The 16,313-nt window shown below is 41.7% G+C and overlaps 1 protein-coding gene across 1 annotated transcript in view; it reads right to left on the bottom strand.

Annotated features, from left to right (window-relative positions):
- Nucleotides 1-16,313, bottom strand: part of RYR3 (ryanodine receptor 3) — a 3,250,282-nt gene that overhangs the window by 817,156 nt on the left and 2,416,813 nt on the right. The window contains exon 61 of the mRNA XM_044074157.1: nt 14,232-14,281. Within this exon, the coding sequence (XP_043930092.1) occupies nt 14,232-14,281 (50 nt within the window). The remainder of the gene's footprint in view (nt 1-14,231; nt 14,282-16,313) is intronic.

The raw sequence follows: 16,313 nt of genomic DNA, 5'->3' as shown, positions 1-16,313 counted from the left end.
GGTGGAACAGGATCCTTAAAAGGATGTTTCAACAAAAGTGTCTCTTTTAAAAAGGATTTACAAAGTTTATGAGACACTAAGGGGCGTTTTTCAAAACCATTATGTAAATTAGAAATTGCTGCTAGCTGAATTTTAATGGTAGATGGGGAAGCTCCTGCATTGAATAAAGAAGCTAAGAAATCTAAAATATTATCAATAGAAGCAGAAAAGGGATCAATATTCCTTTCACAAGCCCAGAAGGTAAATCTCCACCATTTACTAGTATAGAGCTTATGAGAAGCTAGGAGAATTGGACATACCGGGGAAGTAAGGTTCACTTGCCTGCAATCAGGGGAACTGGAGGAACCATGCTGTCAGCTTGAGGTTAAGAATGTTTGGATGAACTAATCCCTCTGGATGGGACAGAAGGTCTGTTGCTGGGTCCAGAATTCAAGGTGGCTGAAACAGATAAGGCCAAAGAAAGGGGAACCATATCTGTTGAGGCCAATAAGGTGCAATGAGGATTACTTTGCTCTAAGGTTTGCTTTCTGTAAGAATTTTGGGATTAGAGGTATTGGGGGAAAGGCATATAGGAGTCCAGGGGGCCAAGTGTGGAGAAGAGTGTCTCTTTAGTGACTTCCCTGGAAGGGGGATCAGGGCAAAGCAGTTGCTGCACTTGTTATTTAGGATGAAGCAAACAGGTTGCAGCAAGGCTGGTTCCATTGACAAAAAAATCCTTTCCATTACTTTTGGATTGAGAGACCACTTGTGACGCAGTAGAATACATCTGCTAAGTTTGTCTGCTATCACATTGGAACTCCCGGAATGTGCATTGCTGTCAGAAAGTGGTTGGAAGAGATCGTCCACTGCCACATTCTGAGAGCTTCATGATAAAGGGGGTAAGATTTGGTTCCCCCCCCGTTTGCTGATGTACCAAACTGCTGACATATTGTCTGTTTGAATCACAATTGTTCCCCCAAGAAGAGCAGCTTGAAAGGCTTACAGTGCTAAAAACACTGCTGTTAACTCCAGGATATTGACATGCAAGTTGGTCTCTGTAGGGGACCAAATGCCTTGGACAGTCTTGCCCAGATAATGACCCCTTACCCTATTTGGGAGGTGTCCATGGTCACTATGGCCTTGGGTTCTGGAAGGATGAAGGGGCAGCCCAGGATAATTTCTTTGGAATGTATCCCCCAAATTAAATCTCTTCTGCAATGATTGGTGATCAGAACCTGATATGACATGAATTGATACAGCATAGATCATTGAGATGCCAGCAGCCATTGAAGGATTATTATGTGATATCTTGCTTGGGGAACTATAATTCGTGCTGGTGCCATGGAACCTAGAGCCTGTAAAATTAGACAAGCAGGTACTCTCTTGCTGTAAAAAATGTTTTGAAAATGTGTTCTGATTTTTTGAAGTCTCACAGGTGGAAGGGATGGTACTTATGTTGTTGTATCTAGCACAGCTCCTATAAACTCTAAACTCTAAGTTGGAGTCAATTGGGATTATTCATAATTTATAGTTATTCCTAAACATGTGCATGTCTAGAGAAAATAATCCCTTGCTTCTATCACTTGATGCCAGGTCGGAGCAGTAATGAGCCAGACATCTAAGTATGGAAACACTTGGAATCCTTGCAGTCTCAAGTGAGCTGCTACTGCTGCCATATATTTGGTGAGCACCCTGAGGACTGTGGTGAGACCAAAGGGCAGATCCCTGAATTGGTAATGAATGGATCCTATCTGGAAGTGGAGGAAGAACTTTCTGGAGTGCTTGTTCATTTTTATGTGATAATACACATCCTAAAAATATATCGAGCACATCCAGTTGTCCTTTTCCATAAATGGAAGAATGGATTGCATTCTGACCATCTGGAATTCTGTTTGTCAAACTGATTTGTTCAACATACTGAGATCCAAAATTGGTCTCCAGTCCCCTGCCTTTTTTGGCACTAAAAAGAATCTTGAGTAAATCCTGGATCCTCTCTGGTATGGTGGGACTTATTGGATAACTCTTTTGTCTAGCAGTCTTTGAATTTCTAGAACTGCTAGTTCCCTCTGACTGGGTGGGGCATTGGTTGATATTTTTTGCATAAGTGGGTGTGAAGGGAAAAGCGTATGACATAACCTCTGGAAATAATCCATTGCACCCAAGAATAAAGAAGTTCTGTACTTACCATAATGTTCCATGTTTGTTGTCCATCTCGCCATTCATTCTTACTGGATGGCTTCAGAGCTGATCCTTGGCTCCAACTCGGCCAAATACACTAGCTCGAAGTCTCTAACTTGGCTCATGGCAGAAAGGTATCCCATCATGCAGTGGTGTAATTCTCCAGATCATGTTTGCTGCCAACCATAAATAATCTATCTACACTAGAAAAGACACAACAGGTATAGAAAAAACAAGGAAAACTACAAAGGAGCTCCTTAGTAAGGAAGGAAATCATCATTTCTAGGTCCTCTAGGAGTTCTTGACTGGGGGAAGGTGACAGGGTCATTAGAATGAATGGCAAGATGGACAACAAACATGGAACATTATGGTCAGTACATAACTTCTTTATGTTATGCTGTTCTATCTCGCTTTCATTGTTATTGGATGGGACAGTTTTCCTAGCACCATTTCCCTGGGTGGCTCACTGAAGAACACCATTGAGCACAGTGGAACCAAAGGAAGCCCTGTCCCTGGAGGCCAAATCCACTTTTTAATGAGTAATAAACATATGAGGAGTTGCCCACGTAGCAGCAGCACAAATACTGTCCATTGAAAATCTGAACAGGTAAGCAGAGGATGTTGCTAATGCTCTGATTGAGTGGCCTATAAATTTGAATGGTAAATTCCTGTTATTTGAGGAGTATACAAAAGTAATGCAATTTGAGAGCCAATTTGAAAGCGTAATTTTTGAAACTGGCATGCCCATTTTTGCTTTAGAAAAGGAAATGAGCAATTGATCTATTTTCCTGAAATCTTTAGTTCTATGCAGATAAAATCTAAGCTGGTTATGCACATCCAATTGGTGAAGTTTGTACCCTGCCTTGTTGCTATGATCGAAAAAAAAAACACTGGGAGCTCAATAGATTGATTTAGATTGGTCTGGGAACAAACCTTTGGCACAAAGGATTGATTAGTGTGTACAGATACTCTATCTCTATAGGAAATCAGGTATGGTGGCTTGATTGATAGAGCTTGCAACTCCGAGACTCTTCTTGCAGATGTAATGGCTACCAGGAGAATAGTTTTCCAAGAAAGGAATTTGAGATCACAAGATGATGAGGGTTCAAAAGGAGGTAATGTTAGATGAGTCAGGACAAAATTCAAATCCCATGGAGAAAGAGGTTCTTTTATGGGAGGTCTCAATAAACAATTGCCTTTTAAAAATGCTTTACACAATTTGTGTGACATCAGGGTAGGGGTATATTCACCAATGTGAAAATTAGATATTGCAGCTAGTTGAACTCATAATTGTAGCTGCTGCAGAGACGTGCTGAAAAAGTTCTGCAAGAAATTCCAAAACTGAACTGGTTGGGGCAGAGAAGGGGTCAGTGTTTTTTGCTTGTGCCCAGTAGGAGAACCTCTTCCATTTATTCGCATATAACTCTCTGGTCGAAGCCTTGTGAGAAGATACCAAAATATGTTTTACTGCTGGTGTGAAGTCTTGAAGCCTGACTAAGTTTGGAAGTGGAGCAGGCATGCTGCCAAATTGAGGGTTTGGAGAGCAGGATGAAGAGTTCCGGACATATGTGTCAGAAGGTCTGGAACTGGGTCCAGAACCCAGGTCTTCTCCTGTAGGTGAGGCCAGAGAAAGGGGAACCAAATCTGATGTCTCTTGGTGTCTACCCCAGAGGTGGGGAATTAGGGTAAAGTAGCTGTTGCATTTGGTATTCATGGGAGTGGCAAAAAGATTCGCAGCAAGGCTGGCCCCATTTTCGAAAGATATCCTCTGCTATGTTTTTGATCAGTGACCACTCATGAGGCATTAAAATCACCCTGCTGAGCTTGTCCGCTATCACGTTGGATTTCCCCGGGATGAGCATAGAAAACATTGGGAAGAAATTGCCCATTGCCATACCTTGACAAAGGGGGTATGATCTGGTTCCTCCTTGTTTGTTTATGTACTAGACTACTGACATGTTGTCTGACAGGACTGCAATCATTCCTAGTGGAAGAGAGTCCTGGAGTGCCTCCAACAGTAGAAGCTTGGCTCTCATCTCTAGAACACTGATGTGGAGATGGGCCTCGTGTTCTTGCCATGTGCCTTGGACAGTCCTTCCCAGATAATGCCCCCCTACACTACCTGGGAGGCATCCGTGGTCACTGTAGCTACAGGTAGTTGTGGCACAAAGGGTCATCCTATGGTCACATGTTCAGGCTGAAGCCAGCAAAGGAGATTGCTCTTGCATGAGTCTGTGATTCTGACTTGGTGAGACATGGGAAGTTCTTGTAACGACCACTGAGCAAATAGAAGCCACTGAAGAATTCTCATATGCATTCTGGCTAGGGGAACTAAGGTGATCATTGAAGCCATAGTCCCTAGGAGTTTCAAAATTGTCTTTGCCTTCACTTTGTTTCTGGGTAAAAGGTTGGCTATTTATTGCCTAAGAACAGAAACCCTGTCCGGAGGAAGTCGTGCCATCATGGCAACAGTGTCGAGATCTGCACCTATGAATGTAATATCTTGACAGGTCAACAAGGCAGATTTTTGTAAATTGACTGTAATCCCTAACCAAGAACAAGTTTGAAGGGTGGTGTCCCTTGCCTGTTGAAGTAGATGCCTTGTGGTGGCAGTTAGGAGCCAGTCATCTAGGTATGGAAACACTTGGAATCCCAGATGTCTCAAGTAAGCCGTGACTACTGCCATGCATTTGGTGAACACTCTGGGGGCTGTAGTGAGACCAAAGGGCAGAGCTCGAAACTGATAATGACGGGCTCCCAGCCAGAAGTGTAAGTGGCTCCTTGATGCTCTGTCCATTTGTATGTAGTAGTATGCATCTTGGAGGTCTATTAAGTACATCCAATTGTCTTTCCCTAAAAAGGGAAGAATCGACTGTGGTGTCACCATTCGGAACTTGCACTTCTTCATGGATTAGTTTAGTTTGCTGACATCTAAAATGGCTCTCCAGTCCCCTGTTCTTTTTGGCACTAAAAAGAATCTTGAGTAAGTTCCAAATCCTATTTGGTCTGCGGGGACTTCTTGGATGACTCTTTTGTCTAGCAACTTTTGAATTTCTATAGTTGTTTGTTCCATTTGACTAGGATGAACATCCGGGATTGTTCTGATCTGTGGGGTGGGATGGCAAAAGTCAATGGAATAGCCCCTGGATATTATACTTTGTATCCACTTGTCTCTTGTGATATTTCACCAGGCTTTTGAGTACAAAGTTACATGCCCCCGACTGCCTCCAGAGTACAGCAGATGGGCCTCCTTTCAGGAGCGCTGGTAGGGTCTGCAGCGAAAGAAATCAAGGTCACCCTGGTTTTGTGGATCCCCTCTGCCTCTAGGATGATGTCTACCATTATTGCCTCCCTCTTTACCCATGGGGAAGGGTTCATCTAGTGTGCCTTGAAAAACTCCTTGGGATCTTTTGAACCACATTTTCCCACTCTTCTGACCTTTAGGATGAGGTCTTGAATGTACAGAAAAACATACTCCAACAGCAGAGAGAGTTTTCCCTTCCTGCTCACATCTGGTGAATGTGTCCTTGACTTTAGGTCCAAAAAGTGAGGAACCATCAAAAGGGGCATTGGTAAAGGTAGACTTGAAAGGCTCCACAAAGTTGCAAAAGTGCATCCAGGAGTGCCTCCTCATGGAAGCTCCTGAACCTGCTGCTCTGCTCGCTCCATCTGCTGCATAGGATATTATTCTCATGGAGAAGTTAATGATGGAATTTAAGGTAGATAGCTGAGAAGTGACCTTTTCTGACACCCTTGTAGCCAATGAACCTTGGAGAGCATCTCCTAACTCCTTCAGGAGATCTCTTTGTAGCCTCATAAATTGCAAAAGATAGTTCAGTGATCTAAGGGTAAAAGTTGCTGATGAAAAAACACACTTCCTGTATCTGTCCCTTGTCCGGGAGTCCTTGTTTGGTGGATGGACAGATGAGGATGTTTTGGAAAGTTCCTTCTTGGTGGCTGCTGTCACCACCATAGCATCTACAGGAATGCCTTTTGTGAGAAATTATTTTTTCAAAGGTGCTGACAAGAACTTATTTGGACACTGAGGGACTGGTTCCATAGTGTTGAATCCCATGCCTTTCAACTAACCAACTCCTATAGCTCATCAAAAGGCGGAGACACCCAGGAGGCTGAAGGTTGAGATCCAAAAGCCTTCAGGTACACCGACTCCTCATCAGAAGGGTTGATGGATTTCCAGCCGCCTCTCTGTCAAGGTGATACCTTCAGAGGACGACCATGGGGATCTTTCTGACTCATCGAGGTTAGTGTCAGAGGTGATGGACTCATCAGGGGAGTCTACATGCATCCTCTTGCATGTTCTCTTTTGAGGAGCTTCCTCAGAAGGGTATTCTGGAGAGGTCTTGGATGAGTGGGGCTCACCCAATGGGGTTCCCTGAGGCTCTGAATTTCTGGTGTCCTGTGGATGAGGTGGTGCTGCGACAGACACTGGTGCTTTGGGGGAAGAATACCAGTATCCTTGTGTAGAGCTGTAAGTGGGGACAGCACACTCCTCATCAGCTCGAAGGCAGGTCCCGTTGGCTCTGAGGACACCTCTGGTTCTGAGGAAGCAGAGGGAATCCCTGGCTCTAAGAAGATCAGCTCTGAGGGTAATGTAGGAGCCGAGCTCAGCCGAGCTGAAGCTCCAAGAGGTAAACTCGAGATTAAAGAAACTCGGGTCTGAGCATCCCCCCCCGGAGCCGACCAGAGAACTTCAGCTCCTAGACACCATGAATGGCACCAAGAGTGTCAGAGCAGGGACCAGTTCTGAAATCTCCTTAAAGGGTCTCAGAACTGAAGAATCTACAGCAAGTGGTACCTGGCATTCCTTCTCCAAAGATTCAGTTTGGCTCGAAGGAGGAATCATCTTGGATGTAATAGCAATAGTCTTGGCTAGCTCCAGAACCGACTGGGTCTGAGCTGAAAACAATTTTGCCAGCACCGGCAACTTCAAAAGTCTGTGCACCACCCTGTCCACATCATCATCCAATAAGCTATTACAGAGGACTTGGAGGAGAGGGTTGGTGAGGGAGATCTCTCCAAAATGGGAGATCTCAAGGTAGGGGAGACTGGTAACAGATCAGTGGAATGGCTCCGAAAAATAGTCTCTTTTGGCTTCGAAGGCATTAGGGCCAAAGGATTAGATTTGTCCAAGTCTATGATCGCTTTCTCTTCCGAGGGCTATGGTGCCAAGGAGATCGATGTATCAGAAGTCTTAGCCAATTTTAATGGCAGCTCAGAATAAGCCAAAGAAGCAGGAGGTGGTACTTTTGAGGTCTTGTCACTCTTAGAGGAAAGGGACCTACCAGAAAAAGAAGTGCTCTGTAGAGCCTCATCAAAGGAACGTTTCAGGAGGCCCTTGAGTATCAGTTTGTTCTTTCTTTCCTGCAAGACATAGGAGCTGAAAAATGACAAAAGGTGCAAGTTTCTTGGAGGTGAATGTCCCTCAAACAATAAACACAAATGTTATGTCCATCAGTGATGGACATCTTCTGAGAGCATTTCTGACCATCTTAAACCCAGAAGGCTTGGGTTCCTTCTCTCTAGTTTCCTTTGACATTTAAGAAGGAAACTGCACTAGTACAATAAAAGGTAAAGCCTAAAACACACCTCTATAAGCAAACTAACACATGCAAAACATATTAAAATTTTAAACAAACACTATTGAACACTATAATAACAAATCTAATAAGACAGGAACAAGGTGAACAACTCTGCCCTCTAAATTAAATGGGCACTAAGCCCTCTAACTTAAACGGACCTAGTAACATTGTGAGCAAGAGAGAGAACAGGGAATTAGCTCTCTAAGTAAAACGAGTTAATATACACAGAAAAGGAAATACAGACTAACTAACATCTACTACTGTAACCGCTAACTACACCACTACAAAAAAGATGGGAAAATAGCAAGAAAGGCCTTGCGACTAACGACGGCCAAGAAATACACACAATAGCAAGATAAACAGCACACAAAACTACAGCACACAGTTAAACTACGGAAAAACCACTAACTAACTACTAATAAGCAATATTAAAGCTAAATAAAGGGGAAAAGTATAAGATTTTAAAAAACTTAGCCACGGCCAAGGAGACAGCATCCAAACTCATAAAGCGGCAAATGAGATTTGGGGAATTACACCACTGCATGATGGGAAACCTTTCTGCCACGAGCCAAGTTACAGACATCGAGCTAGTGTGTTTGGACGAGTTGGAGCCAAGGATCGACTCCAAACCCATCCAGTAAGAATGAAGGTGAGATAGGACAACATAACATCTAATGTTATATTTAGCCAGGTGGTTTGGTGCAAGGATAAGCATCCTCCGACTGCCTCCACAGGAAGACAATTGGGCCTTCTTTCAGGAATGCTGAAAAGGTTTACCCAGGAAGGAGTCTCTGAAGCCCTGGTTCTGCAGACCAGCTCTGCTGCATGGATGGCGTCTTCCATTGTAGTTCCCCCTCCCCACAACTGGGGGAACTGACTCCACGTGTGTCCTGGAAAGGCCCTTGGGATTTTTTGAGCCACATCTGATTCCTGGAAAAGGATGTTTGGGAGGGGAAAAACATACACCCACAGCAGAAAGGGTCTTACCATCCTTCTCACACCTGGATAATGTCTCTCTAACTTTTGGGCCAAACAGAGATGATCTGTCAAAGGGTGCATTGACAAATGAAGACTTAAATGGTTTTGCAAAATTGCATAGATACATCCAGGCATGTTTCATTATGGCTACACCTTAACCTGCTGCTTTGGTGGTGCCTTCAACTACATGTGCAACGAACCTCATGGATTAGTTTGACTCAGAATGAGTTTGACACAGACTCCATGGTGTCCAATTGGGAAGCAGCTTTTTCTTGGACTTCCTCAGTAACAGCTCCTGCCAGGGTATCTGACAGATACTTGATCAGATCCCTCTGAAGTCTGGTGAAATATGTCAGGAAATTCAAAGACCTTAAAGCAAAGATAGATGAAGCATAAACCCACTTCCCAAATCTATCCCTTGCCCGAGACTCTCTGTTGGTTGGATGGATTGATGAACTCTCCTCAGTGTGTTTCTTTTTGGTGTAGCAGCTATGACCATGGCATCTACGACTAATCCCTTAGCCCAAAATTGTTCATTCTCAGGGGCAGATAAGATTTTATCTGGTCTCTTGGAGATGGGCTCAATGGTGTCCAGTGCCTTGCACACCTGCTGAGTGATCAACTGAATAAGCTCATCAGTGGGCAGAGTCACCAAAGAGGTAGACAGGTGAGTATCAAAAGCCTGCAGGTGAAGTGATTCTTCCAAGGAAGGATTTCGAGACTTCCAGTCACTCTCTCTGTTTCAAAATTTCTAAGATGTCTCCAAAGGAGACATCATCAGGGGGTGATCTTGGAGACCCTTTCCCTTCATCAAAATCAGTGTCTTCCATGACCAATTCCTGTAAGGAATCTAAGTACTTCCTCCTGCACTTCTTCTTCTTCTGCGGAACCTCCTCAGAGGATAGTCTGGTGAGGTATCAGAAGATGACAGAATCTGTATCTGAGGTTACTGAGGATTCGGCACTCACTGCCCTAGTGGAGACACAGGTTGAATAACTGAGAGTGAGGAAGGTATTTGCTCCAAGAAGGAAGGGGCCAACTGAGTGACTGCAACAAACAATGCCCTCTCCATAGCCTTGAAGGCTGCCCCCCCACCAAAGAGGGAAGGGAGCCCAGAACCGAGAGAGACTGGCTTGGAACCATGGTCACACCCCCAAGACAGAAGCCAGAACCGAACCAAACCATGCCAATGCTCCAAAGTGCAGGGATGGCTCCAAAAAAATCGGAGTCAACTCCTGCCCCTCAGAGCTGACAGGGCAGACAAGGCCCCAGGAGGTCTCCAGATCTGAATGACCTGAAGAACTCAGGGCAATAACTGGTTCTGAAGGAAAAGAGATCTCCGGAACCGATACAGTTGGTGCTGAACAACTCAGAGCTGGAAACTCTAACACCTTAGAGCAGGTCACAGGAGGAGTAGTTAAAAGGATGTAAGAAGGTTCAGCTCCTAAACCCATGGGGGTCAGAAGGCTAAGGGAGACCTGTAAATCCTCTCGCCCACAAAATTTTATTTAACAGTCTCTCCATGTCGACTAACGTAAGACTTTTGGTGAAAAGGATGGACATAACAGAGGGTGATTTAGGTCTTTGCAAGAATATTTTGGATAAATCACCCACAAAAGGATCGATTGATGGTAAGTAAGTTGTCCTAGGTAAAATTTCTTTCTGTACTGCATCAATACTCTGGGTTGATGCAGTCGGCATCAAGGAAGAACCAGGAAGCAATACTTCTTGTGCCGAAGACTGAATTTGCTGGCGTGCTGAAGACTTCGGCGTCAAGGTTTTGGAATCAGCTGAAGTAGTCACTACCAATGATTTTACTGGTACTGAAATCTTAGATCTGGAATCCATCAGATCTGAAGAACTATTAGGAAATGAGGATCTAGGTTTTTTATATGTCTGTGCTGAAGGAGAAAATGGTACCGACAGACTTCTCTTTTTGACCTTTGAGGCCGAGGAAGAAGGTGAAGAAATATCAGTTTTACTTTTGTCATATGGAGATATGGCCTCTGCAAAGGCAGAAGGAATCAAACCTTTCAGGATTTATTTGTTTTTTCTTTCAACCAGAGCCCTATGACTAAAGCCATGGTAAATACTATAATCTTCCTGTAAGTGGACAGGACCCAAACAATAAAAGCATAACAGGTGCAAGTCTGAGAGTGGGAACTTATGGCTGCACTTATGGCATTTCTTGAAGTCCGAGGGACCCTTAGCTTTTTCAGCCATAACAAAAAAGGTTAGAAAGGCACACCACACTTACATCAGAAAGGCGGGGACAGCACACACACTCAAACAAGTAAACTAGAAATGAAAGATTTTTTTTTTAACAAAGGAGAGAGAGAGTGAAAGGGACAATCAACAATGATAGTAAAAGGTACACAGAAGTGTATAGAAAGGGGGCTATCGATGATAGCAGAGAGTACACAATGTACAGAAAGGGGGCTATCGATGATAGCAGAGGGTACACAGAAGTGTACAGAAAAGGGGCTATCGATGATAGCAGAGGGTACACAGAAGTGTACAGAAAGGCGGCTATCGATGATAGCAGAGGGTACACAGAAGTGTACAGAAAGGGGGCTATCGATGATAGTAGAGGGTACACAGAAGTGTACAGAATGGGGGCTATCGAAAAAGAGATGATAGTACAGTCTACAGAAAAGTGAATGAAAGGAGGGTATTAACAACGATAGCTGAAGGTACCAGAAGTGTATGGAAAAGGGGGAGCAACTAACTACAACAGTAGAAAGGTAGTGATACAGGAAAAATTAGTAGAAGTTGCAGTTATTACACAACAATAAGAGCAGAAAAAGGGGAAAAAAGTGAACAAAAGTCATCAGAAAAAGATTTACTTAGCTCGAGAGCTATGGCGAACATGTCTATCTGGAAAAGCGCAAATGAGATCTGAGGTAACTGGAAGAGACAGATTGTGGGTAGTGGTGGTGAGGATCGAGAGGTTTTGGCCCATTTGAGCTATAGTAATGGCCGAGTTAGTCCTGATAATTGGAATCATACCCATATGTCAAAGATAAAATGAAAATTGACAACATAAGATGTTACTGTTTAAATTATGGCAGTTCTCTCACTGAGTTCTAATAGGTCAGTTTAGATTAACTAGTTGAAAAGTCACTGCATATAAAGACAGAAGAATTTCCACATACTTCTTTTTTAGATGAAGTTTGCAATGTGGAATTTGTCAGGTCTTTCTGTGAGCTAATCTAATACTATAAAGGACAACACTGTGCTATACTAACTCAAAAGGGCCACTTTTAGAGTTCTTCTAGGTCTTAAAAAAAAACAGTCTACTAACAGTCTACAAAATTTGTGGGACGGGGTTTGCAGGCTAGTGACTTCAAGACCCATCATTCATTCCTGTCTTGTACACTGCCTAATTTTGTCTCGTGCAAATAAGTTAATTTCATTTACAATGATATTAGGAGGTATGGACTTAACATTTTTAAATGATGATGGATATTAGGTGTCAACTCTTAAAGCTGTTTTCTACCATTCACATCCTTTGCTATCCAAGTGCTTTTTGCTAACTGCAGAAGGCTATCTTTTGCTATTTACTGATATATTAAACTGGTTAAGCAATAGAAATATGGAAAATAGATAATGTAACCTATTCTGATCAGCCCAGGTCTTACGTAGATAAGTGGTTTAATTATCAATGGTAGCAAGTAATCGTAATTAGCATTTGATGAACAAAAACTTACTGCCAACAAATGGATCATTTTTTTCTTTGTCTCAGAGTAAAACAAAATAGCAATTTTGAAGCTTTTAGTACGGACAGATAGAAATATCCTATTGAATTTCCCATTATTATGCTAAATGAAGAGCGGTTGCAGTAGCTTATATTATATTTCTTAGAGATGGCACCTATTTTTGTGATTCAGAGGCTTTATTTGAATATGTCATCAATATACTACTGACAAGAAGACTATGTAAAAGTCCAGTTTTGAGTCCATGCACATAGAACAGAATTTTTCAAACCACATAATTTCATATCTGATTTACATGTAAAAGTTTTTCCTCTAAGTCCTTTGAACTTCTGAAATAAAAATCATTGTGGTCATTTACAGAGCAGCAAGCTATATAGCTTACTACCTTTCTATTAATAATTCTGCTTATTTTAAAATAGTCACTTTTTCATCTTTATCATCTGATCTTCTGCACCATATAGGTTCATAGGTTCATAGGTTGGTACTAGGCTGTCGGCCCTAGGGCCTATACAAGCCTAGCCATAACAATTCCCTGGCTATTTCTTCCCACAGTATTTACTTCCCTGGACCCCTGTCTAGCAGGCCGACTGACATGATCCCTGGGGTGAATTTCCTATCTCCTATCCAATCATCAAGGTTCCTTTTGAAGAGGGCCAAAGATGCTTGACATGCATGGGCAGTCTATTCCAGAGTCTGGTGAATCTCTGGGTCAATAACCTATCCCTCCAGCAAGTTTTGTTCATTGTGATGGCAAGGTTTAAATCCCTGGAGTGTGTGTCTTTGAGGGATTGGGATTTCTTTAAGTGTAGCATATCCAACAGCTCTGGGTTTGACATGGCCTTGTATGTTAAGCAGAGATCACCTCTGAGTAGACGATATGCGTCAGAGTATAGGTGGAGTTTTTTTTAGGCGGTCAGCACAGGGCATCTCCTTTAGGTATGTGATTCTTTTAGTGAGGTATTTCTACGGCCTTTCCAGTTGTTGCAGATGTCTTGAGAGGTACATACCAAACGGAGCATTGTATTCTATAATGGGTCTAATGAGAGATGAGTACAGTGGGACAATGACCTCCTTTTTTCTGGATGAAAAGCCCTTAGTGATGAGGTGTGCCACATATAAGGATTTCTTGACTGTTGTATCAATGTGGTTATCGAAGGTGAGACCACTGCACTCCATCTGGCCACCTATCTTAGTCTGCTATCCCTTAAGGAACATAATCTTATTTAATACACAGTATAACAGCTGGCTTGTCTTTTACATAAGGGATAGTGATAAGGTATGCTAGAGGACTAGAATTTCATTTGAACCCTCCATTCTAAGCTTTAATGGGTATGCATTGGAGCATGTGCATATTTCTGCACATGTGCCATGGGGACATGCATTTCAACCCAGCATCACCTGATCAAAGCACACGAGTTCTGGAAAATGACAGATGTTGGCTGCTTCTCAGTGGACCCTTGTCTACACTCTAAGAAAAAGGAGGCTTCTGACTAATTATTCTGTTCAGTTTTGGGGGACATTTCCTTTTTCAACAGCAAAACTCATATATAAATGTGGGTTTCTGGTAAGAGAGACTGACACATTGTTTTAGTTCAAGAAATCATGCATACCTTTACTTAACAAGTTATGTTATGATGTTAGACTAATTTCAAAAGCATGCAATATAAAAACAGCTACCAGTTACCATGTTTCATGCTAAACCATTGAAATCACCTAAATAATTATATGAAACAGTGCTGTTTTTTATCAGAATGTTTAAACAGATATAACAGGCACTTACCAAAGAGAGAAATCCTATGTCTAACAAGAGCAGCAAGTTTACAAAAGAGACTGAAGTGAAGAAAAAGGCATCAAGTGAAATGGAGAGAGAAAAAATGAAAAGTTTAGTTAATGTTGAGACAGAAAAAGCAGCTGATGAAGAAACTGGATACTGTATACAGACAAGCATATAATTTTCTTCAAGAGCAATTACAGTAGGAGACAATATTTTTAAGCCTACAGTGTACAAAAACTTGAACACATTTTCTTTCTACTATTTTTAGATTTTCTCTGAAATCCATCTTATAATTAGTGCTTGAAGCAATATTGAATTATTATTTTACATTAAAACTCAATCAAAGATACTTTCTGCAAACATTTATGTAAATTTGTAACACACACAATTTTGTGTGTGTGTTCTAGTGTGTGTACACACACACACACACACACACACACACACACACACACACACACACACATATTTATTTAACTTGGTTGAACAGCATAAATGTTGACATGCAAAATGTCAACACCAAATGATCGAAATTATGCATGTTGACATGCTACTACACATACTCTGAACATCAGTCTTAGCACATGCAAAAAAATAAAACAGAAAAAACAAAAGAAAACATGGGGGCCTCTGTTACTTATATACTAACTCTAAGGTTGCACAGTTCTTGGGGAAATGGCAAATTTGTCAATCCAGAGAACTGTCTGATCTGCTACTTTTGTCAACGCCTGTTGACCATCTTGTTTAGTCGACCAAACTGTGTCAACTAAATAGATGTCAACCAAAGGAATGTTTGAGAAAAGTACCGGAACCCAATTAAACATGTGTGTGCGTGTGTGTGTGTGTGTGGGGGGGGACTGGTGTTATAGTAAAGGTTTTCACCTAATAGACACAAAGCATAGGGTTTGATTCTGAACTCAGGTAAATGTCTAGGCTTAAAATGGCCCTTCAGGGCAGTTAGCCTAGTATTCATCTATGAACCTATACATATATATATGTCAAATGGTGGTGTTATCAACATCTGTTTAGTTGACAGAATTTGGTCAACTAAACAGATGGTCAACAGGTGTGTGAGATTGGGCAATTCTTTGGGTGGGGGATTTTATTTTGCATGTGCCAAGGTTGTTGCTTGGCACATGTGTAGTACTGTATTGATGTGTGCAGTGTCTGCATCACTTCTCTGTAAAGAAAAACATTTCTTATTTACTTTGCTTATGCTGTTCTTCATGACATGCAAACTTTTCTTCTTGTGCCTACAATGAAATGGGCTCCCCTCAGTTAACTATCCCATTAACTACCATATAAACAAACAACTAGATAGAAAGATAGATAAATAGACATGCAGACAGAAAGAAAGACAGACAAATAGGTTGATAGAAAGATAGAAGTGAAGAAGTTCCTACCTTAACATCTTAACTAAAATTAGACCCCCATGCTAGCTCTGATCCTAAAGATTGAATGATTCTCCCTGTTTAACTGATTTATTACTAATTATGCTTATGGGATGGAACAGGTCATTGTCCTTCCACACATTGCTACTAACCACTGTTCCAACCCTTGCATCTGGAAGAAGTTATTTTTCAACTTTTTATTACAATTACCTACTAAGGACACCATTCACATTATACTACATCACTTTGATGCATATTTAGTCTGCCCTTTAAATATATTTATCATTCCACCTCACTTATTTCCATACCTGCCCTCTCACCCCTTTCCCAATTACTCCAAGCTCTCTTGAATGTTTCTGTGGATTCCTTTTCAACCACTCATTTTGATCACATTACATGATAGCAATACAAATCAAACACTGAAATGGAAAGATTAGGTTGAAAAAAATCTCATCAGAATGGTTATCCATATTTCTCAGTTATAGGTAGGCAGAAAATAATTTAACCATTCAGATGTTTGCAAATACTTGCTTGCTTTTTCAAAAGACACAGTTCCCTGAATATGTTTTATGTTTTCTGTATCTCCCCCACAGCATGACATCACTTATTACATTAATGTCATGTGCATTTGTATTATGACATGGATTTAAAAATGAACTTGCCACTAGTAGTATGCATGTTTTCTGAACTTTAATATGAA

Source organism: Protopterus annectens, chromosome 6.part0 (genome assembly GCF_019279795.1).
Source record: "Protopterus annectens isolate FY-2018-M chromosome 6.part0, PAN1.0, whole genome shotgun sequence".
Taxonomy (NCBI): Eukaryota; Metazoa; Chordata; order Ceratodontiformes; family Protopteridae; genus Protopterus; species Protopterus annectens.
This window is presented reverse-complemented; position numbering and strand designations above follow the sequence as displayed.